A 24,466-nucleotide genomic window follows, 5' to 3' on the forward strand; every position below is an offset into this window, starting at 1 on the left:
CAATATTTTAAATGGAATGCCAAGTTGTTTCATGATTTTTTTAAAAGGAGAAGAGGGGAAATTATGCTGAGGCAATGTTCAGTTTTGAAGAAAAAATTAATTGACCCAAGGCAATATTTTTACTACATATACAAAATAACAAACAGATGCTAACCTGCTTTGACTGGCTTCCAGATGCAGTGACCCATGAGGTTAACACTGACGATGGTGGTGCTAACTGTCCTAGTAAATAGATTCAAGGGATGCCAGTCCAGTGGGTTCTGGTTTTCTTTGGAAAATCATGAACTTTTTAAAGTAAGTTCCTGAATGTTCACCCTTCCCCCGCTTCTGTTTCTTTATTCCCCACAGTATTTGAAACTCTTTAAGCCTCCTGAAAAATGATTGTCTTCAAATGATTACTTTATTTCTTCTCAATCTTTTCTTCCTGAAAATTCTTGGTATAACTTTAAAGAAAATTACATTTTTCATTTCACTTCTTGGTCATAAAATTAAAATGTTCTATATTTGCTACCGTCTATGAAGGATTTACTGGGAAGTTTATATTCATTGCAAAAGATAATGGTAAGCCTTAATGAGAACACAGAGTATTTCTGTTATTTTAGATGCTACACATACAGAACGGAAAAAATGTACTCAAAAGTTCCAAAGACAAACTTTACCCAGTTCATGCTTTTGACTCAGTGTTTCCCAAGCACGGTAACACCTTGCAATGGGCAAGCAGACTGGATAGAGGATTTAGTTGGCTGACTGAGTGAAAGAGCTAGGGACACCTGATGACTTAAAGATCTTTTTGAAATCATCATATCTCTCAAAAAGAAGAGCTCTGTGAAGCATTTCACAATGCTTAGTTCCAAGAATTTTCTGCAAGTTTATCTTAGCATATCTTACTATGTTGACTGTGTATAAGAACATGGAGCTTCCACAATTCTGTTCATAATAACTGCATTCTCCTTTTGGAGAATGTTTGATTAGCAGAAGCAATTTATATTGTTTATCTTCAGCCATACACCTAGAATGTATTATCCTTGTACCCTTAGAATTACAGTGTTTTAGGTATAGAAGAAGAAGATTGACTCACTTTGACTCATTCTCACTTATGCCACAGAATGTTATCGCTCCCTGCCAAACCAATGAAGAAATATAAACCTAAGTGACTTTCATTTCTTCTTATAAAATTTCATCTTGTATTCCATCAATTATTAAAACTTGAAGTTATTTTTCATTTGTATGTGTTATCCCTCTTCATGACATGTCAATAACAAATATAACAATCATCTGTTCCATGTGTGCCTGAGGCACTTGACTGCTAACCAGAAGGCTGGCGGTTCAAACCTACCAGCCACTCCTCGGAAGGAAGGTTGGGCAATCCTACTTCCATAGTGATACTGCCTCGGAAACCCAAGGAGGGGTTGCTATGAGTCGGGGCCTATTTGACGGCACATAACAACAACAACAACATGTCTACAGCCAAGTCATGTGTGGCTTCAGGTCTTTTAACATTACATACTCTGACTGCTTGCTTGTGATTTTTGAAGAAGAATAAGTTTTCTGGAGAGTCAAGCTTCTGAGGAAAATAAAACAATTTTTATGTCCTGTCTGCCTTTTAATCTGGATCCACAAAGTAATGCTACAGGCATCCTAGGATGACCAGCAGGGACTCCACCACCTCTGAGGCTGAGTGATTCAGTCGTATACCCAAACCTCAGAAGCTTCAATAGCAAAATTTTCTTATTAAGTATTTTATCTCCTATGAAAGTGTTGCTATGTATTCAGAGATTTTAACCTTTTCAAAGGGGTTATTTTATCCAACAGTACACTTTGAAAGCTACCTGTAGTTGCCTGGAGCAGGTGGTCTCCAAATGCAGATTCAAAATACAATATTCCTGTAGGAAATCAAGTCAGAGTTCTGAAAATGTAGCCTTTTATGCAGGAGATCTTAGAACACAGATGACTGCCTAAGCAAGTCTCACTATAGTTCATCTGAACCAAAATATGTCTTACCTTTGCCCAAACTTCAACATTAAACATGCCCAAATACGTTGGGGTTTTTGTTTTGTTTATTCAGATTGGGATGTAAAAACTTGAAACTAGCAATATCTTTAAACCATACTCTTGTCCAGTTCACTGATGACCTCTAGACTGTCATTTGACAGTCCTCACTGGCTGCCCTTTCTACACCTTTTTTACTTCCAAATGCCTAGTGGCTATGGGCTCAGTTCTTGGACCTCTTCATTTCTCTCTCTATAGTCAATTTCTGGTTGATTTTATGCAGTCTTTTGGCTATAACAGATAAATCCAAAACATTATTCAAGCTCATATCTCCCCTAAGCCTCTATAGCTACTTGCCCACTTTCATCAGGACCTCTAAATTTAGGGGGGGAATAAGTTCTGTCAAGTTGATTGCAACTCACGGCGACCCTATGAGTTCCAGAGTAGAAATGTTCCACAGGGTTTTCTTGGCTGTAATCTTTACAGAAGCAGATCACAGGCCTTTCTTTCATGGTGCTATTGGAAGCATTTGAACTGCCAACATTGAGGGTTGCAGCTGATTACAAACTGCGTGTGCTACCCAGGACCTCCAGGATATAGCTAATCGGCACCTCAAATGTGACATGTACTCCTGGTTCCCCGGCCCCTATCTGTTCCTCCTTTTTTTTTCTTTCCCGTCTCTGCAAATGGAAATTCTGCTTCTAGTTGCTTAAGCCAAAAATCTTGAAGATAAACTTGCCCAGAAAATTCTGTTGATTCTCCCTTCAAAATATTATCAAATTCTGACCACTTCTCACCACCTCTACTACTCCCACTGTTTCAAGTCACTCATCATCTCTCTCCTGAATTATTGCCATAATATTCCTATTTTTTTAAAAAAAAAGATCTTTGGTTAAATGTCACCTCTCTGCCAGTCCCTCACATTCTACCCTATTTAAACTGACAAATCCCCCCCACACACACCAACTTCCTACTCTCCCTATTCCCTTTCTCTGTCTGCTTTATTTTGTGCCAAAGGACTTATCACCATCTGGCAAGTTACACAGTCTGCTTCTTTATCTCTTTCTTGTCCACCAATTCAAATATAAGCTTTATGAGGCCAGGGATTTTTGTTTGTTTGTTCATACTACATTGCTAATGCTCTTATAGTCGAGAATCATTTTATTTCATCTGAAGAATTTTTGGGACATGATGCACATTGATAGTATTGCAACATTAGTGCATTACTACCACCTCTGACCACAGAAAGCACCGAAGGGGTTTAATACTTAACTTTTCCCAGTGTACTTCTCTGCCTCCTATGCCTGTCTTTCCTCCAACAAGAGCCACAAATTGAGTGACTCTTCCTCTTCCTTTGCCAAACTTAACTTTGCCTCTTATCATTATTTGGAGTAGTCATGTCAAAAGAGGATTCGCTAATCCAATTCTTGATTTCTCTTCTTCACAAAGTGAAATTAGGTTTGATTATATGTTTGCTTCATTATGCCTCCAAATAGTAAGGATGACAACTGTCTTAATAGTGTCCTTGTGGATGTTGCAGGAAGAGCTTTCGTCTCTCAAATTTACTCTACCTACTCCAAGACAGTAGGGTCTGATATTCCCTAAATAGCCCTAGCTCTTTAGGGAGGTGAAGGAGAAGTTCTTAAGTTCATCTATGTAGAGATCTTCTTTGCCTCTTTTGTAATAAGTGGACCTCAACTATTAACCCCTTGTAACCCAAAATGCAAAACTAAAATGCAGAAATGCCTCCATAAGTTCAGAAATAATACTAAATAGAATAAAGACATGATATAAGCATACAAGTTTCTTTCTACTCTGGCACATCAATAAAAATGTAGTGATTTTCAGGATGAAACTCAGAAGTTCAAAAGGCCAAATTCACGTCCTACTGAATAAGCTTTTTCTGAACTCACAAAAGCATATATGTCATTTTCATCTTCTTCTCCTTCTTACTTATGAGACTAAGGTTTTTCTTCTTTGTTTCTCCTCTATTTTAATATTCTAGAATATGTGGCAGGCAGATTTGGCCATGCTGACTCCACTGGATTTGCTGCTTTTAAACTTGACCAGAGTTATGGAGAGAACTTCACTCTCTCCATGTTTGTTCAAACACGTCAACCGTCAGGCTTACTTCTAGCTTTGGAAAACAGCACCTTTCAATATATCCGCATCTGGCTAGAGCATGGCAGACCAGCAATGCTGACTCCAAGTTCTCCCAAATTAGTATTAAGATTTTTTCTTAGTGATGGAAATATCCATTTGATATCTTTGAAATTCGAGCCAAATAAAATTGAACTATATCAGTCTTCACAACACTTAGGATATATTTCTTCTTCTACATGGAACATCCAAAGAGGAGATATCATATACATTGGCGGCCTGCCTGACAGACAAAAGACTGAAGTTAATGGTGGGTTCTTCAAAGGTTGTATCCAAGATTTAAGAATAAACAAGCAAAATCTGGAATTCTTCCCAAATTCAACCAGCAATGCAACTAACAATTCAATTCTTGTCAATGTAACCAGAGGCTGTCCCGGAGAAGATATGTGCAAGGTAGGATCATTCATATGAACTATTTCCATACTGAATGCTAAATTTTTTACTTTAACGGTGCCTACTTATTACAACTATTCTTCGTGTAACCCATCAGCAATGGTATAACACTTGATCATGTTTTCCATTTTTACTGAAAGATTTATATTGCGCCATAAAATCATGGAGACATTGGTAGTTCAATGGCAGAATTCTCCCCTTCCACGTGGAGTCCCAGGTTCCATTCCCAGCCAATGCACCTGTCTGTCAATGGAGGCTTTAATGTTGCTATGACTCTGAACAGGTTTCAGTAGAGGTTCCAGACTAAGACACACTGGTAAGAAAGGCCTAACAATCTACATCTGAAAGTCAGCCATTGAAAACCCCGCAGGTCATAGCAGTCCAATCCACAATCACAAGGATGGCACAGGACTGGGCAGTGTTTCATTCCCTTACATGGGGACTCCATGAGTCAAAGGCTGACTCTACTGCAGCGGATAACAACAATAAAAACATGGCCTTGTCTTTATTGGCATCGTAGTCCATTAACTTTATCTTAAATGTTCAGCTACAGTTTTTGCTTCTATTAAGTCAGTGAAACCAAATGAAACTCACTGCTATCGAGTCAATTCCGACTCATAGTGACTCTCATTGGGTGTCCAAGGCTGTAAATTTTTATGGAAGCAGATTGCCTGCCTTTCTTCTGCAGAGCAGCTGGTGGGTTTCAACTATCAACCTTTTGGTTAGCAGCCAAATGCCTTACAGCACAAGAGCTACTTATTAAGCCAACAGAAAAAAAATGATCTGAAACAAAACTTTCCCATGGTAGTTGGATTGGTAATTCTCTGGAAGACAATTTTCCAGAGCCCATGTTTTACTTTATGTATTTAGCATTCTCTTCCAAAACCCACTTAAATATATGAATCTGGCAGCTCTGCAAGTGCTGCATGGCCTTTCAAAGGAAAACACGTTTATATCTTTGGAACATTTATTGAGCTCCAACTATTGCCATGCACTATGCTTGTTGCTAAATTTACAAAATTAAGCATTGTAACTATATTATAGGTTTATTTCTAATGTAACAAGCATTGTTTTATATCAGTTAATTCATTTAATTATATGAAAATACTACTGTATGAAATAGGCATTATTATCATCCTCCATTTACATTATTTAAAGACAAAGGAACTGAAGTTTAGAAATTTTATGTAACTGTGTAAATCCCATAGTAAACAGTGGAGTAGAGATACACACAGTCTGGGCTTTCAAAAATTCCTTTGTGAATAGTTTTAGATTGAATACTTTGTAAGCAGCCTTGTAAGAACTCAAATAATAATAGTGTGTCTCTGATTCAGAGGCAGAACACCTTGGGCGTGGGACTTAGGGGTTACTGAAGATCTAGATATTAAGCTTCATTATTTGACTTTATAAATTCTTGGGAACTAGAGGGGCCTCAGCTTCCTCAACTGTAGAAACTGAAATAATAATACCTATTTTAAATGATAATTAATGCATGTAAAAATGCCTGGTAATTTGTAAAGGATGAAAACTATTATTTATTCCTTTCAAAATCCTCCTTATGTAGTAGGAGGACATCAATTTTAAACATGGTCTCTGTGTGTCTCTCTCTCCTTCCCTCCCTCCCACTCACTGTTAGAAACTAGTTGGTAATATTAGCAGTAAGTTTTATTCTTTTAGTCATTTATAAAATGTAAAGATGTAAGGGAATTGGCATTTAAAATACCTTGTCTTCCACATTTCCTTATAGTTACCACTAATTTTTGTGCCTCTGATTTCTCCTCTTCTCAGTCCAACCCTTGTCACAACAGAGGTATTTGCTACTCTATGTGGGAAGCCTTCTCATGTTCCTGCCCTCCCAACACAGCTGGGAAAGCCTGTGAGGAAGTTCAGTGGTGTGAACTCAGCCCATGTCCTCCCAAAGCCCAGTGCCAAGCAGTGCCTCAAGGATTTGAATGTAGGTAGAGTTTAAACTTATTATCTGTCCAGTTTAGTTGGGCATTTCCATTTTCCAGGAAGAAATACAGAAGAATACAGACAACCAGTTTATTGAAGAAAATCCTGGCTGTTTCCTCTAATATGAGTGTAAAGTGAACCAGACAGGCCTCTTGCCTTATCTTGCTCCTGGATGTCTGGGTGGGAAATGGGAGTTGTAGCCAAACTGAGATCCTTAATCATTGAGAGCTGATATCTGAATATATATCAATCAGGTAATAATCGGCTTCTCCCCCTTTCCTTGTTGTCATTACAGAGTGATTTTGCTAATGTTAGTTCCCTGCCATTTATTAACTCAAGGCTCAGTCAATTCACTTAACTTCCATAATCTAAAGCATCCTCATCTATAAAATGAGGACAACAATGTCTTCTCTGTAGGTTTCTTTGTGGTGATCATATGTTCATATGTGTAAGGAGTCAAACTCATTAGACACTCAATAAATGTTTGATATTACTATTTCTGTAGTCCTTGGATGGTGCAAACATGCTCAGTTGCTAACTGAGAGACTGGTGGTTCAAACCCAGAGATGCTTTGAAAAAAAGACCTTTTGAAAAATCAGCCACTGAGAACCCTATGAAGCACAGTTCTACTCTGATACACATGGGGTCACTATGAGTCAGAATCAACTAGCCAGCAACTGGCCTGATGCTACTATTTCCCTCAGTCTGGAATGTTTTCCTGTACATTTTTGGTACAGCAGAACACAATTTCCCAAATGTTAGCAATCTGAGTATCCTGTTCACAATTTTTGACTACTGTGAAAAGTGCTTATACTGTGTACCTACACTATTACTTATACTCTGTCTTCTCTTCTACTTCAAATAATGCAGAGTCCAATCTACGGTAAACCCTTTATGCTTGCATTGAATTCTAATTGCTTTCCCTTTTTCAAAGATTTTGCTCCTAAGGTTTTTCTCATTCATCAGTGCTATCCGTTTTCCCATAAGCATATATAGATATACTGTCAAATTTCCTTGTTAAAAAAAAAAAAAATGCCTGCCTCAATCCCTCTTCTTCAATCCTCTTGAGCTGCCAACCCATGTCTCTGCTTCCTTTTAGGGTGAAGCTTGTCTAAAAATTGTCCTCAATATGTGTATGCCATCTCACTCTATTCTCTCTTTAACCCCAGTTGGTCAGGCTCCAGCATCCCACAGGCACCCCATCTTGAAATGTCCTAACCCAGAGCTTCACAGTTTGCCTTCATGACTCCCTTTAGGTTTCTACCCAGTGTCCTCTAAACTGGTCTTATTTTTCTTCACATCTCTCATCATGCCTTAATATTTTATTATATATTTAAAAAACCCAAAAAACCAAACTCACTGCTGTGGAGTTGGATCCAATTCATAGCGACCCCTCCTTGGGTTTCGAGGTGGTATCTCTACAGAAGTAGATTGCCCAGTCTCCTTCTGAGGAGTGGCTGGTGGGTTTGAACTGCCAGCCTTCTGGTTAGTAATCAAATGCCTTAGACACTATGCCAACAGAGCTCCCTTATTATACATGTTCATTATATCTTTCCTCACAAGAATATACGTTTTCTAAGAGAAGGTAATTTTCTAGTTTGTTTCTTTTGTTATTCTTAGCAATAAAAATGGTGCCAAACATATAATAGCTTTTCTATAAACACTTGCTAAATGAATAAATTAACTTATATTTCTTCAAATTAACTCAATATTTTCACCTGACTGCTATGGAAACTAATTAGATTATCTATTAACAATAAATAAGTATCATAAAATACCTTGGAAAACACTAATATAATGTATTAGAACCAGAGAACAGACTAAGTTTCTTAGCACAAAATCCTATTTATAATAAACCCCAGTACCTGCAGAAAAGAGAATATATAACTTTGTAAAGTATAGTTTATGTTTATATATTTTAATGTATATTTAAAGGGTATATGAAATATATTCTATGTACACATGGGAAAGTTTTCTAGAAGAATATATTTGCTCTTGTTTCATATTTAAGAAACATACATGTATATGAAGTATGATGACTTAGCATAAACTATATGTTGTTGTTGTTGTCTGACAACTCATAGTCAGAGACTATTGTCTCCAACTCATAGTGACCCTATGCATAGCAGAATGAATCATTGCCTGGTCCTGTGCCAGCCCCACAATCCTTATTATACCTGAACCCACCTCTGCAGCAACTGTGTCAATCCATCTTGTCATGGGCCTTCCTCTTTTTGTTAACCCTCCACTCTACCAAGCATGAGATCCTACTCCAGGGGATGGTCCCTTCTGACAACATGACCAAAGTAGGGGAGACAAAGTCTGGCCATTCTTGCTTCCAAGCAGTATTCTGGCTGCACTTCTTCCAGAATAGATTTGTTTGTTCTTCTGGAAATCCATGCTGTTTTCAGTATTCTTCCCCAACACCACAATGCAAAAGCATCAACTCTTCTTCAGTCTTTCTAGTTCATTGTCTACCTCTCACATACATATGAGGTGATTAAAAATGTCATGGCTTGTGTCAGGCGCACTTAGTCTTTAAGGAGATATCTTTGCTCTTTAGCACTTGAAGGAAGTCTTTTGCAACAGATTTGCCCAATGCTATACGTTGTCAGATACAGATATGTTGCCTGTTGCTTCCATTGGTGTTGATTGTAGAACCAAGTAATATGAAGTCTTTGACAACTTCAGTCTTTTCACCATTTATCATGACGCTGCTTATTGGTCCAGTTGTGAGGATTTTTGTTTTCTTTATATTGAGATGTAATCCATACGGCAGACTGTAGTCTTCAATCTTCATCCGTAAGTGCTTCAAGTCATCCTCACTTTCAGCAAACAAAGTTGTGTTGTCAGCTTATCACAAGTTTTTAATGAATCTTCCTCCAATCCTGATGCCACGTTCTTCTTCATGTAGTCCAGCTTGTTGGATTATTTGCTCAGCATACAGATTGAGTAAGTATGGTGAAAGGCTACAACCCTGACGTACTCCCTTCTTGACACAATATGTTGTTGTTGTTATATGCCGTCCAGTTAGACCGGACTCATAGCGACCCTTCTTGAGTTTCCGAGGCAGTATCACTATGAAAGTAGATTGCCCAACCTTCCTTCTGAGGAGTGGCTAATATAGTCTAATATGGCTCAGAATTTTAAATATAAACTTTTTCATTATTCTACCTTTAAACTATTATTTAAATGACTTTTACAGTTTATTATGTCCTTGGGTGGGGCAAACAGTTGAGTGCTCCACTACTCCACTACTGGCCTAAAGTTTAGCTGTTTGATCCCATATGGAGCCACCTCAGAAGCCAAAGTCACAGTCTTGAAAGCCCTGTGGAATAGTTCTACTCTGCACATATGGGGTTGCTGTGAGTTGGAACTGACTTGATGGCAACTAACAACAAAAAAAAGTTGATTAATCATTAGTCTTTTGATGAAAATGATAAGTTGTTAATTCTAGCAGCATTCGATGAAGATGTTTAAATCATTTGAAGTGTATTCAAGAGGAACAAAGAATAGGATCTCTAAAAATAATGGCAGGCCAAAAACAATGTCACTATTGCACTCTGCTCTTCAGTGACTCAGAAAGTAGTTTAGGGTTTGGATGCATGCACATCAGAAAGGAGTGATATTCATCCTATTACTGCATTGCTGTTTCAGAAAAAGTAGAAAGTTTGGCTCTGACCCTCCAAAAGGTCCCAGTGACATTTTTGTAAAAAATATGACAGCTTAACGAAGAGATAAAATTTAAATCAATAAGAGGAGTAAAATTTTCATAATTGACAGGTATGAATATTAAAATTCATTTTTGCTACTTTGAGTAATTTCAATTTTATATGCTCTTATAACCCTGTTATTATTATTATTATTATTATTATTATTTTAAGTAAAATATATTGAGTAGATTAGGTCTCTTAGAACAATATATTCTCAAGAGTACAGTTCATGCATTACCCTGTGTTTGCCTTTAGGATGTTAATCAACACTTTCTCTATAACCGATCAGAAAACCAAAATTTAAAAATTTACAACCTACCTTAGTCACAGGTGTGTTTATTTTGGCAAAGTTCCCTGAACAAAAGGCAAACCATGAAGTTTGTTATATGTATTGTGGTTTATACTCAGATGCAAGAATTGATTTCAGTGTTATCAAGAGCATTAGCAAAACAATTTTACATAGAATTACAGATATGCTCTTGCTTTAGGCATTGTAGAGCTAATTAGATTTGTCATTTTAACAATTACTTAAAAATACGTGATGAGACACTTGTTGCTCTTTCCCTTACCAACCTTTGGCCCAAAACTAGGTAGAAAAAAAAAATCATAATAAAAAACAATAAATTTAACCCAATTCAATGGCACACATGCTCAGGTGGCATGGTACCTAAGGCATTTAACTGCTAACCAGAGGGCTGGTGGTTCAAACCTACCAGCCACTCCTCGGAAGGAAGATTGGGCAATCTACTTCTCTGGATACCACCTCAGAAACCCAAGGAGGGGTTGCTATGAGTTGTATTTGACTCAATGGCAGTGACTTTGGTTTTCTGATTTATGGTTTCTAAACATTATCTCACTTTCCAAAATAAAAGATGAAGGCGTTTTATAGACCATCCTTTAGCCTATGTTTACTGCCAACCTATTATATATCAGGCAACGTTCTGCTATTGCTGTTAGGTGCTACTAAGTTGGTTCCAACTCATAGGAACACTTGGTACTACAGAAGGAAACACTGCCCAGTCCCATATCATCCTCACAATCATTGTTGTGTTTAAGCCACTGTGTCAGTCTATCTCACTGAGGGTCTTCCTCTTTTTTGCTGACCATCTACTTTACCAAGCATGATGTCCTTCTCCAGAGACTGATCCCTCCTGATAACATGTCTAAAGTATGTGAGACAGTCTCACCATCCTCCCTCCTGAGGAGCATTCTGGCTGTACTTCTTTCAAGACAGATTCATTGGTTCTTCTGGCAGGCCATGATATATTTGATATCCTTCACTAACAAAAGCATCAGTTCTTCATTAGTATTCCTTATTCACTGTCCAGCTTTCACATGCTTATGATGCAAATGAAAATATCATGGCCCCTGGCTTGGGTCAGGCTTACATTTGTCCTCCAGGTGACGTCTTTGATTTTTAATGCTTTAAAACATTTTGCCAATGCAATATGTCGCTTGATTTCCTGACTACTCTTTCCAGGAGCATTGAGTATGAATCCCACTGAAATTAAATTCTTGACAACTAATATTTTTTCATTTATCATGATGTTACTTATTGGTCCAGTTGTGAGGATTTTTGTTTTCTTTATGTTGAGGTGTAATCCATATTGAAAGCTGTACTCTTTGATCTTCCTCAGTAAGTGCTTCAAGTCTTCTTTGCTTTCACTAAACAAGGTTGTGTCATCTGCATATTGCAGGTTGTTGATGAGTCTTCCTCCAATCCTGATCCCACACTCTTCTTCATATAGTCCAGCTTCTCAGATTATTTATTAAGTATGCAGATTGAACAGTATGGTGAAATATACAACCCTGACACACACCTTTCCTGATGTCAAATCACTCAGTATTGCCTTGTTCTGTTTGAATGACTTTCTCTCAGTCTCTGTACAAGTTTCTCATGAGCACAATTAAGTGTTCTGGAATTCCCATTCTTCACATGTTATCCATAAATTGTCATGATCCACACAGTTGAATATCTTTGCATAGCCAAGAAAACACAGGTAAACATCTTTCTAGTATTATTTGCTCTCAGCCAAGATCCATCTGACATCAGTGATGATATCCTTTGTTCCATGTCCTCTTCTGAATCCAGACTGAATTTCTGGTAGTTTTCTGTTGAGGTATTGCTTCAACCATTTTTAATTATCTCCAACAAAATTTTACTTTTACTGAAAGGCAAAAGAAAATAAAGCAGAATAATGAGATAGAGAGAGGTTGGAGGAATATAACTATTTAAAGTTGGATAGTCAGGAATGTGGGAGCTCTGGTAGCATAGTGTCTAAGGCACTTGACTGCTAACCAGAAGACTGATGGTTCAAACCCACCAGCCACTCCTCAGAAGGAAGATGGGGCAATCTACTTCCATAGTGATACTGCCTCGGAAACCCAAGGAAGGGTCTCTATGAGTTGGGTCCGATTCGACAGCACACAACAACAACAACAGTCAGGAATGTTTCCCATAAGAGATAGCATTGGAGCAGATAATATAGAGAAAGAGCCAGATGTAGGACAATTTGGGAAAAGAATATTCCAGGTATAAGTCACAGCAGTAAAAGAACTGAGTTGAGAACAAATTGGTCTCTTCAAAGAATGGCAAGAATTTGTTGTGACTATGGCATAGAATGAGGAAGAGAGTGGTAGGAAATGGAACTGGAAAGCTAATCAGTGTTCAGATGAGATATTCTCTCCTAGGCCATGTTTAGGATTTAGGATTTTGTTCTAGACGTGATGGTAACTGATAGGAATTTTGAGCTCAGAAGTAGTTTCATATTGATCTGCAGAGCAATGGAAGCAAAGACACTAAGAAGTAATTGTTGTTGTTGTTGTTATATGCCGTCGAGTCGGACCCGACTCATAGTGACCCCTCCTTGGGTTTCCAAGGCAGTATCACTACGGAAGTAGATTGCCCCATCTTCCTTCTGAGGAGTGGCTGGTGGGTTGGAACCACCAGCCTTCTGGTTAGCAGTCAAGTGCCTTAGGCACTATGCTACCAGAGCTCCCAAGAAATAATTAGAGTAGTCTATATCAAAGAAGCTTTGGTACAATTCACCACAAATGAGGTAAAGACAGGGTTTTAAGGTCAAATGTTACTTTAAAGACTTGACCACTGGATTGAGTAACACATTCCAGTAACACTGGAATCCTGACAAGACTGATTTCAGTAAAACAACGGGGATAAAATTTGAGTGGCATATATTGAAGAGAGAATGGGAATTGACAAGGAAAATGGAATGATGAGGACATTTTTCTGGAAAAGACAATAGAGAAATAGGAAAGTCGCAGAAGGGGGCATGGGTCAGGCTGATGTTTTTGGTCTTGCATGTGTTTTTATTTTCTAAGATGGGAATAATTACAGAATAGTTGTATATTGATGAAAACGACAAAAAGAGAAGAGAAAAATGATGATGCGGTACAGAAAGTGCATGTAGGAACAGTATTCTAGAAAAGAGGAAAAAGAATGGGACCCATTGCATGAGTGGAAGGTGTGACCTTCAGTGGGATTAAGGACAGTTTATCCATTATAACAGGAGGGAAGGCAGAGTGGACCCAGCTGTTGTTAGGTTTACAGATTTGGTGCAAAGCTGAGACTGTTCTCCTTTCTTGTATTTCCTTAAGGAAATGTGGAAGAAGGTCATCAGCTGAGATAGAGTTAGATTTTTGAGGACATAAAGAAGATGTGAGTTAATGATGTTGTAGAATGGGGAAAAAAAAAAAATGGTTTAACAAAAAATGTAATATGATTGCCCAGAAGTGTGGAGCTCCCATGTTGTTGTTTTTATGTGCCGTCAAGTCAGACCTGACTCATAGCAACCCCTCCTTGGGTTTCTGAGGCAGTATCACTACAGAAGTAGGTTGCTCAACCTTCCTTCTGAGGAGTGGCTGGTGGGTTTGAACCGCCAGCCTTTTGGTTAGCAGTCAAGTGCCTTACGCACTATGCTACCAGGGCTCCTTACACAGTATATTTTTTAAATAATAATAATAAAAAAAACCTCACTGCCGTCGAGCCGGATCTGACTCATAGCGACCCCACCTTGGGTTTCCAAGGCGGTATCTCTACTGAAGTAGATTGCCCAATCTTCCTTCTGAGGAGTGGCTGGTGGGTTTGAAACGCCAGCCTTCTGGTTAGCAGTGAAACGCCTTAGGCACTCTGCCACCAGAGCTCCTCCCATACAGTATATGAGCTATAGATTTAAAGTGAGGGCAATTGATATGGTTGCATATTTTTCTCCAGAAACATGCAGCTACTGGAGTGTACACAGAGAGTGGGTAGATTGGCATATGATTGGGGTTTTTCCAGGTAAGTAAATCAGCCATTTTGGATCCCTGCTTCTGACTGCATACTGGTCAGATTAATCTGTAGCCAGACTCTACTGCTAATTTGCTGTGTCATTCTAGCCAGATTTGTGATCTTTTTGTGCTCCATTTCTTTATGTGTAAAGTGTTTTATTTGTGAGAGCATACACAAGGTAAATATTCTTCTGCATTAAGAGTTCAATGGAAAAAATGTGTAGTTTGGGTTTCGGTATCAGATCAACCAGGTTTGGTATTCTGGCTCTCTATTATAATTATATATTTAATTTATTATAATTATATAATTAGCCACATAACCATGAACAAATTATTTAACTTCTATGAGTCTCGATTTCTTTTATAGACTGGGGATAGTAATAATAGCAGTAATGCCTGTATGCAAGGGTTCTGTATTACAACTAATTATACCTGACGACCATTAGCATGATGACCATTACTCTTAATAAAGGGAATTAAGCCAATATTACAATTCTAATAAATTTTCTGATTAGTGTTGCCTTCTCTCTTTAGGTATTGCAAATGTTGTTTTTAATGGACAAAGCAGTGGAATACTATTCAGGAGTAATGGGAATATTACCAGAGAACTCACCAACATCACATTTGGTTTCAGAACAAGAGATGCAAATATGGTAATATTGCATGCAGAGAAAGAGCCTGAATTTCTTAATATTAGTATTGAAGACTCCAGATTATTATTTCAATTGCAAAGTGGCAACAGTTTTTATACAGTGAGTCTGATAAGTTTGAAGCTGGTAAATGATGGCACATGGCACCAAGTGACTCTTTCCATGACAGACCCACTGGCTCAGTCTTCCAAGTGGCAAATGGAAATGGACAACCAAACACCATTTGTGACTAGTGCAGTTGCTACCGGAAACCTCAACTTTTTGAAGGCTAATACAGATATTTATGTTGGTGGCCGAACTTTGGATAATATAAACAGCTTGCAAGGGTGTCTAAGTACAATGGAAATTGGTGGTATTTATCTCTCTTACTCTGAAATTGTTCCTGGTTCCCCAAATAAACCTCAGGAAGAACAGTTTCTCAAAATCTCTACAAATTCAGTGTTCATTGGTTGCTTGGAGCTAAATGCCTGCAACTCCAACCCCTGTTTACATGGTGGAAATTGTGAAGACATCTACAGTTCTTATCATTGCACCTGCCCCTTGGGATGGTCAGGGACACACTGTGAACTCAAAATTGATGAATGCATTTCAAACCCCTGTATCCATGGTAACTGCTCCAACAGAGTTGCACCCTACCACTGTAGTTGTGAGCCTGGATATACAGGTGAGAACTGTGAAGTGAAGGTAGACAACTGCCAAAGTCACCAGTGTGCAAATGGAGCCACCTGCATCAGTGACACTAATGGCTATTCTTGCCTCTGCTTGGGGAATTTCACAGGAAAATTTTGCAGGTGAGCATATAATCATATGAAGCTTGGATGTTAGAGCTATACTGTATATTTTCCTTGTCTCATTGAAAAGCTATCTCTTCATAGTATATGAATACAGGCTGTGTTGAACAGGAGTAGAATTGGTCACTTCCATCACAGTTGGTCACAGAAAAATAAGATCTCACTAGCTGGAATATTCTATTAACAAGAAGTGTTTTGAGGACACTTACAAGCAAAATGTTTTCTCAGTCACTGTAAGAATATGTCACATGAACTACAGCTCCAGAGTTTGACAATTTTCATGTCTTGGTGTGTGGGGGAAGATTATCAATAGATGCAAAAACTTGATTTTAGTATTCTTGGGGAAAGCATGACTCCTACCACTAAAATGATGCTTGATTTATTTCAGACAGTTAAATATTGTAAAATCTTGGAAAGAATACATTCAAGTATAATTTCAAAAACAAACCATCATGACTCTCATACAAATGTAGAATAAATATGTGTTGAGGATTTGATTTAATTCATTAATTAATGAGGGAACCATTAAGATATAAAAACTAATTCAAAGAGTAATCTGCAGGATAGAAATGAGAAAATGAATTTGCTATTATATGAGGAACGATTTAATGTCGTACAGGGTAAGAAAATTAATGTTTGGGGCCATCTTTTCTACAATGGAAAAATAAATTTTTTATCACTAGCCACCCCTCAGAAGGAAGGTTGGGCAATCTACTTCCGCAGTGATACCACCTCGGAAACCCAAGGAGGGGTCTTTATGAGTCGGATCCAACTCGATGGCAGTAGGTTTGGTTGTAGACAAATTAATTTACATTTCTATAAAACCAAAAAACCAAACCAAACTCACTGCTGTGGACACTCATAGATACCCCTCATTGGGTTTCCTAGGTGATATCACTACGGAAGTAGATTGCCCAACCCTCCTTCCGTGGATACACAAGATTAATTTGTATTAATATAACTTTTCCACACACAGAGTTGAAAAATAGCTTACTAAAGAAAACCTGAGATATACACCCCTACAAAAATCCAATAACTCAGAGGATCTGCAAGGTAGTACCCCACATTCCATTGAAAGAATACCCAGTGATCACTCTTACTCATTTTCAAAGTCTTCTATAATTTTTCCTACAACTAAACAGCAGTATTTTAGTTCCAGTAACACCTCCATTGTGTAAAGAGACAAGAATGAATATTTCCTTCTAAGTCATATTTGCTCCTATGTAAGTCAGATTAATTATTGTTTTTATCATTTTTATACGGCTTAAAATTTACAAAGCAATGAAATTATTATAGGGAGATGAACAAGTTGTTGTTGTTGTTGTTGTTATGTACCATCGAGTCGGACCTGACTCAGAGTGACCCCTCCTTGGGTTTCCGAGGCAGTATCACTACAGAAATAGATTGTCCCATCTTCCTTCCAAGGAGTGGCTGGTGGATTTGAACCGCCAGCCTTCTGGTTAGCAGTCAAGTGCCTTAGGCACTATGCTACCAGAGCTCCCAAACAAGTTATTAATAAGAAATAATATATTCCAGGGCTTTGACGAGAACACCTGGAGTGGGTTGGTAGTCTATAGACTTTATCCTAATTCAGAGGTAGTTCCTTAAGTGAGTGAATCTCCTAGCAAACATAACACATAGTTACACCTGTAAGAAACCTCAAATATCTCCATAACACTTGTTGTTATTCAGAGGCTACCAAGGTAAGGAATAGTGTTAGGTACTAAGCATTGGCATTCCAGTAAAAGGTTATTTCCCTTATGTTAACCAACTCATTTGCCAACATATAAACTGCCTGATTAAATCAAGAGAAACTCAGGATTAAAACCAATAGTTTTACAACTATTTTGATTTTGAATAAGTAAGATAAACATATATGCCCTAGAAGGAACTGGTTCTGCAAGTATTTTTTCAGCCTAATTCATCAAAGTCAAGTTCTCAAAGACCAAAGTTCTCAAAAGTACCTTCTAATGAATTTGAAGAATTGTTTACAAAACCTAAGATTGCATATAAAACTTCACATTTGCATTGCTAATTGGCCTCTTTCAAAGCTGGTTGATATTTGAGAAGTTCTTATGATATTTTCTTTTTTAAAAGGAGCTCTGGTTGCATAGTGGTTAGATAGATCATTCAGCTGCTAACCAAAAGGTCAGCAGTTTGAACCCAACCCATCAGTAGCTCCACTGGAGAAAGATGAGGTAGTCTGTTTCCATACAGATTCACAATCTTGGAAGCCCTGCGGTGTGGTTCTTCTACTCTACCTTTAAGGTTGCCATGAACTGGAATCAACTCAATGGCCGTTGTTTGAGGTTTTGTGGGAAAACACACACTATCACATAGGCTAGTCTCCCCATGCAGCCCAAACAACAGGAAAAATCCAATTCATCTCATATTTTCACTATTATGTGTCAGATGCCATGTACGTACACAGTGGGCCAAAGGAACTGAGCAACACCCTCTATATCTTTGTAAACATCTGTCCTTTCATTGTCTGGTTAACTTCTAACAATTTGTTCTGCCTTTACAAGGATTCCTTAGCATATACAGTTTTGTTGTTATACAAGAGAACCACACACTGAATTCACATGCAGTTACCATTGAGTGCTATATACAAACCTCCTGGACAACATTTGGCTTGCATTCTGGTAAGTTATGAATTATTAGATAGGGAGCAGCAAGTCTTGGCAGGGCAACTGGAGTTCAGCTCTGAAAGCCAACAGAGAAAGCACATGAGTGCTTGGGTACGAGAGTGCTGTCCTTGCTTTCCTGGCCTTTATAGAGATGCAATTTTCCTATGGCCTTTGTTGATTTATTAGCAAAGCAGCAGCAAATCTAGCTATAGCAAGCTACTAAATTTATTGCCATCCCATGGCATAGATCTTATCTCACGAATGAAAACTGTGTAGAAACGGAAGATGAATAGCTATGCTTCTTACAACACCCTGCAGCAGGGACTTTTTTTACTGGAGAAAGTGATTCTTGTGTCAAGAAACCCAATTAAGCAGTTGTAGCTCTGCCAGATTGAGTCCTTAATTAGTTTGGCATTGTTGACATATATGAACTTTTCAAAAAAAGTTTTCTTGAATGAAATAAACAAGATGACCAGCTGTGGCTGTTACTTTTATCTCTCCTGACACACCAGATTACCCTCAACAGACTGTGGGAATGAGAAGACAAATCTGACTTGCTACAATGGAGGCAACTGCACAGATTTCCAGGGTGAATTAAAATGTATGTGTCGGCCAGGTTTTACCGGAGAACGGTGAGTCACATTAGAACTATACGGAAGAGAAGTCTGGGCTAAAGAGCAGTATGATTACTCAGGTTCATTTTCTCCTCTAATTTTTCATCTCAGCACCCATAGGAAAACCTGTGCTGAAATGTAGATTCAGACAGAGTCAAACAATTAAAAAAAAAAACAAAAAAACCTACCTACAGTACAGGTCAAAGTCAAGGACATTTCATTAGCCAAGACTTCAGATAGGTAAATACGTTTTTGGGAAAACATATAATGTAGCATTTTTCTTTCTTTTAAGAACTTCTGGATTCACGGTTCTTTCCTAACTGTAATACATGATACATACATGGATGCTGTCAAAGGAAAATAAAAATATGCCTAAAGAATTGCTTCCTAGGGTTACCCAGAACCTTAAAAATATATACATCCCTTCCATAGGATTCTACATTTTCTAGAGAAACCCTTCAAGTCTTCTTCATGTAGCACAGGGGTTGTTAGCATGAAGTCCGCGGATGCTTTCAGACAATCTATGACCTCCTGAAAGTGCAGGCAAATTTGACTGGCTGAGGGTGGAGTGACAGGTAGAAAATGTGGATACTCCATAGTTTATTGATTCTCAAAGGATTCTATGTCTCAAAAATGGTTACAAAGAAGGAAGCTCAAAAGTTATTTAAAACCAAAACCAAAGCAAACTCACTGCCATCGAGTCAATTCTGACTCATGGCGATCCTATAGGACAGAGTAGAACTGCCCCACAGAGTTTCCAACCCTGTAAATCTTTACAGAAACACACTGCCTCATCTTTCTCACACAGAGTCACTGGTGGATTCAAACTGCTGACCTCTTGGTTAGCAGACCAATGCTTTAACCACAGTCCCGCCAGAGCTCATCTTAGTGTATATAACAGATAATAAAAAGTTAACCATTTGCTGAGCACTAAGCTATGCACCTTATATAAATATTACCTCTAATTCTTAGAGTTCTGCAAAAGAAATTTTATTATTTCCATTTTACAGATGTGTATACTGAAGCTGAGAGATTAAGTGACAGATTAGGTGCCCAGACATCTGCTGCAATATTAGCTGCTTTCAGAGCCTCTGCTCATCTGTCTGAATGTCTAGTGTAACTGTATGAATGTACCTTTGCTCTTCCATCTCATGCATACCTAGGGTGAGATGCACTAATCTCTGATCCAGTTCCTATACTGAACAAATTAAATAAATTAAAATCAGACACATCTGACAGAGATTGATGGAGTTCAATTTTCCAAGAAGGGCAATTAATAGAACGATGGATATATTTGCCTTCCATGACAACCACAGGTTGGATTATTTTCAATTTTCTATTCTTCAGCTGGTTGTTCTGGCATCACAAAGATACAGATCTTTTACAATTTTTAGCAAGCAACAGGCAATCTAGGACACACGTGTACTTTACCTTTCATTCACTCAGTGTTCTTGGGTAGTGCAAATGGTTAAGTGCTTGACTACCAACTGGAATGTTGATGGTTGGAACCTATCCACAGGTGCCTTAGAAGAAAAGCCTAGCCATTTTCTTCTAAAAGGCCTTAAGAAACTCTATGGAGCACAGTTCTTCTCTTAAACATATTGTGTCACCGTAAGTCAGAATCACGTTGATAGAAGTGGTAACATTCAATGACAAATCTAGTCCTTATTTTCATGGGCTACCTTCTGAGATCAGCAATCTGAGATGGTGTAGGCAGCCCAAGCACATATGGGCATTATATCACACTCCTACTTTCCATTGCACCAACATATTAACCAGAGATGATTCAATCTATCATCTGCTCCAATTCCATATACCTCCAAAATATTACAGATATTTTCTTGTCCTAAATTTTGAGCAAGTAGTCCTAGTGGTGCAATTGTTAGGCACTTGGCTACTAACTGAAAGGTTGTCAGTTTGAACCCACCAAGCAGCTCTGTGGAATAAAGACATAGAGATCTACTTTCTAATGATTTCAGCCTGGAAATCCCTATGGAGCAGTTCTACTCTGTTACATGGGGTTGCTGTGAGTCAGAACTGACTCAACAACACCTAACAACAACAAATTTTGAACAAGTGTTTGTTGTTGTTATGTGCCATCGAGTCAGCCCCAACTCTTAGCGACCCCTCCTCGGATAGCGACCCCTCCTCGGATTTCCGAGGTAGTATCACTAAGGAAGTAGATTGCCCAACCTTCCTTCCGAGGAGTGGCTGGTGGGTTTGAACTGCCAGTCTTCTGGTTAGCAGTCAAGTGCCTCAGGCACTATGCTACCAGTGAACAAGTGTTTAGCTATCTTTAAATGCTAGCTGCCTCTGTGCTTAATGTCTGATTTTCTGTTCAATGGCACAATGCACAGAACTCCAGAGTCTTGGGTTATTTTTCTCTGCTATTCACACATAATCCCTATTGACAACAAATCTTTCCCTTTTTCTCCAACAGTAATCCATTTTTAAAAAAATGGCATCTAAATTCAAATTGTTTGAAAAAAGTTTTTCTTCCTCTTCAAGGAGGCTTTTCATCTGGGTAAACTCCTCTGATGCAAACAGATTTCTAAAAGAGTGAACTCATGTTGAACAGAATATGCATTTTTAAAGTCCTTAACCATCATTAGTTAATTCACTGGATGGTAACGGATTTATTTACTTTGACTTTCCATTTACTAATTAAACTCAAATGGAAGCTCTAGTGGTGCTTATAGTGAATGTGGAGGTGTAGTGCACTGTTGAGTTCAAAAGAGAGTAGCAAGAGGAAGACTAGGAAATATTGGCAATTTACCAAGGCCTTGGGGAATGTGACTTCCATAATGCCCAAAGATGTTGAAAAACTGTCCTCTAATAAATTGCCTTCTCTCCTGCCTGGTTCCATCTCCAACTTTCCTAGTGTCATACTGGCAGGTTGTGAGTGATGAATGGTGTGAACATTCTGGCCCACCCAGGACAGAGTACTTGGCAGGCTCCTGAGAGTTGTCAAGTTTGCTCAGATCTAATCTGAGGAGTCTCCTTCCAGCCCAGAAGCCTAAGCCAAAAAAGGGAAACAAAACTTCTCAACTATGCTTGGTATCCAGCAGGATAAGGGTTGTTTTTCTTGGAAGAAATCTTTCTTCCCTTTATACCTTGGCCTGGCCCTGCCCACCACCTCATTTCAAACCTTGTCATTAGCCTATGGCCCATGGATGCAAGTTTTACTTTTTGGGAGGTAGGGGGAAGTCAAAACATTATTTACACCAAACTTCAACATTATAAGCTGCTATGTAGAGATTCTTGGTGCTAAGCTTTTTTAATATATGTATAAATTTCTCAAATGAAAATAGATGCCTTAGTTACTGCTCTACCCTAAGACCTAACAGCTTGTTTGGCAGATGGAAAACTAACTAACCCCATTGCCATCGAGTTCATTCCAATTCTTGGTGACTCCATGTGTTAAACACCAGAACATCTTGATAGGGTTTTCTTGGTTATAATCTTTACACAAAGAACCTTGGTGGTACAGTGATTAAGCACTCAGCTGTTAATGGAAAGGTCAGCAGTTTGAATTCATCAGCTGCCCCATGGGAGAAAGATATGGCAGTCAGCTACTGTAAAGATTTTACAACCTTGGAAGCCCTATGAGGCAATTTTAGTCTTGCCCTATAGTGTGGCTATTAGTAGAAATTGACTCGATGGCATACAACTAGCTTTACAGAAGCAGATCACCAGGGCTTTCTTCCTTCTTGCCACTGGTGAGTTCAAACCACTAACCTTTAGATACTGATGCAAAACGCAATGCAACACCGTCAAGTGGGATCCGACTCATAGCGACCCTTCCTTGGATTTCCTCGACAGTATCACTGTGGAAGTAGATTGCCCAACCTTCCTTCCAGGGAGTGGCTGGTGGGTTTGAACCACCAGCCTTCTGGTTAGCAGTCAAATGCCTTAGCTACTATGTCACCAGTTGAGTACAAATTGCCTGTACTGCTGGGGGGGAGGCAAGGGGTGCTTCTTGGAAGGTGTTAATTAAATATCTTTTGAATGACTGAATCAACAAATATACAGAAAAACAAGTTAGTGGTAGAAAAACAGGTGAAAAAAATTACAGCATCCCAGAGAACATCAATTTACTTTAGAATTGATGGTTGTTTTGGAAATTTTGGCTTTTGAAAGTCATTCTTCCTGAACATTCAAATATTATGCTTAGGTATTAGAACATAATTTAAGCAAGTTAAATCTTCTAATCATCTACTTTTGTTTTTTGTGAAAAAATGAAATTCCAAAGTAATATAATTCAAAATCTCCCAAGATAAAGCAAATACTTTTTGTTTGTCCTTGGTGGGCTTTTTCCTTTAGCCTGAGGGCACTGATGCATTATTAGCCTGATTGCACCAGGCCTATTCTGCTGACTCTAGCTTGCAATACCTCCTCTTTCCCAGCTCTCATGGTTTCCGAGTGGCTCTAATAAACCAGACATTTATAAGGTGGCAAGACCACTAATGCTCTTAAGGAAGAAACTAGTTCACACATGACCCAGTTTTCTCTTAGTTTCTAAATATTTGCACCTGTTTTCTCATTCTAATTAACTGTGTGTGTGTGTGTGTGTGTGTACACATCATTTCGTTAAAGCCAAAATTTATTAAAAATGATTTTAAGGAACACCTTTCACACTATTAGCTATATATAAATTGTGTGGTATTTGATAGATAAGATTGCATTCTTCTGGGAAGATAGAGACTTTTTTTTCCCCCATTTCACAGCCAAGTTATTCAATAGGGTGCTGGGTTTCTGCTGTTTCTGTTTATTTTCAAGGTGTGAAAAGGACATTGATGAGTGTGCCTCTGATCCGTGCTTCCATGGAGGCCGGTGCCAGGACTTGCTCAACAAATTCCAGTGCCTCTGTGATGTCGCCTATGTTGGCGAGCGCTGTGAGGTAGATGTAAGTGGCCTCTCCTTTTATGTCTCTCTCTTACTCTGGCAGAATCTCTTTCAGCTTCTTTCTTACCTTATTCTGCACATGAATGACGAGCCAGTTGTTGAGTTGGGTGAACAGGAAGATTATTAACATACATTTGAACATTCCCAAATTTAAAAGTCATTGAAATTCAAGAAACACTATGACTCATTTTAGATCTCTAAAAAAGAAAATAAAAACCATCTTGAAAATTAAAATTAATAAATTTTAGACTATTTAAGCATATCACAGGCACTTTATGTACATATAAAGCATTTTCATATTCTAGGTTTAAATAGGGAGCTCTGGTAGCATAGTGCCCAGGGCATTTTGACTGCTAACCAAAAGGCTGGTGGTTCAAACCC

General features: G+C 38.4%; 1 protein-coding gene across 1 annotated transcript in view; it reads left to right on the forward strand.

Annotated features, from left to right (window-relative positions):
• The window catches only part of CRB1 (crumbs cell polarity complex component 1), a 315,639-nt gene that overhangs the window by 248,555 nt on the left and 42,618 nt on the right, over window positions 1–24,466 (forward strand). The window contains exons 7-11 of the mRNA XM_042780974.1: window positions 3,995–4,542; window positions 6,331–6,496; window positions 15,030–15,938; window positions 19,072–19,198; window positions 23,960–24,086. Coding sequence (XP_042636908.1) covers window positions 3,995–4,542; window positions 6,331–6,496; window positions 15,030–15,938; window positions 19,072–19,198; window positions 23,960–24,086 — 1,877 coding nt within the window. The remainder of the gene's footprint in view (window positions 1–3,994; window positions 4,543–6,330; window positions 6,497–15,029; window positions 15,939–19,071; window positions 19,199–23,959; window positions 24,087–24,466) is intronic.

The sequence above is a fragment of the Orycteropus afer genome, unplaced genomic scaffold, assembly GCF_000298275.1.
Source record: "Orycteropus afer afer isolate SDZICR_OR568_19922 unplaced genomic scaffold, OryAfe1.0 scaffold00075, whole genome shotgun sequence".
Lineage (NCBI taxonomy): Eukaryota > Metazoa > Chordata > Mammalia > Tubulidentata > Orycteropodidae > Orycteropus > Orycteropus afer.